The sequence below is a fragment of the Eimeria tenella genome, genomic scaffold (genome assembly GCF_000499545.2).
Source record: "Eimeria tenella Houghton genomic scaffold, Eth_scaff2458, whole genome shotgun sequence".
Lineage (NCBI taxonomy): Eukaryota > Apicomplexa > Conoidasida > Eucoccidiorida > Eimeriidae > Eimeria > Eimeria tenella.
In genome coordinates this window covers 1,105-1,304 of record NW_013542322.1, presented here as the reverse complement: position 1 = coordinate 1,304, position 200 = coordinate 1,105, and the positions used below count along the sequence as shown (strand labels likewise).

The following is a 200-nucleotide window of genomic DNA, read 5'->3' as shown; positions in this document are numbered from 1 at the left end:
TTGTCCTCCCTGTGCTCCCCCCCCTGCTGCTGCTGCTGTTGCTGCTGCTGCTGCTGCTGCTGCTGCTCCTGCTTCATGTCTGGCAGCTCGGCCGTGGCCAACAGCATCGCCAGCCTGTAGAAGAGGGCCTTGACTTTGGCGTCGATGAACTCTTCAGGCAAATCGTCAGCTGCCTCCTGCTGCTCCTCGTCTTCCTCCTG

The 200-nt window shown here is 61.5% G+C and overlaps 1 protein-coding gene across 1 annotated transcript in view; it reads right to left on the bottom strand.

Annotated features, from left to right (window-relative positions):
* Nucleotides 1-165: 165 nt before the first annotated feature.
* ETH_00036225 (uncharacterized protein) overlaps nucleotides 166-200 on the bottom strand; it is a gene marked incomplete at both ends in the record, with an annotated part of 987 nt that continues 952 nt past the window's right edge. The window contains one exon of the mRNA XM_013375001.1: nucleotides 166-200. Coding sequence (XP_013230455.1) covers nucleotides 166-200 — 35 coding nt within the window.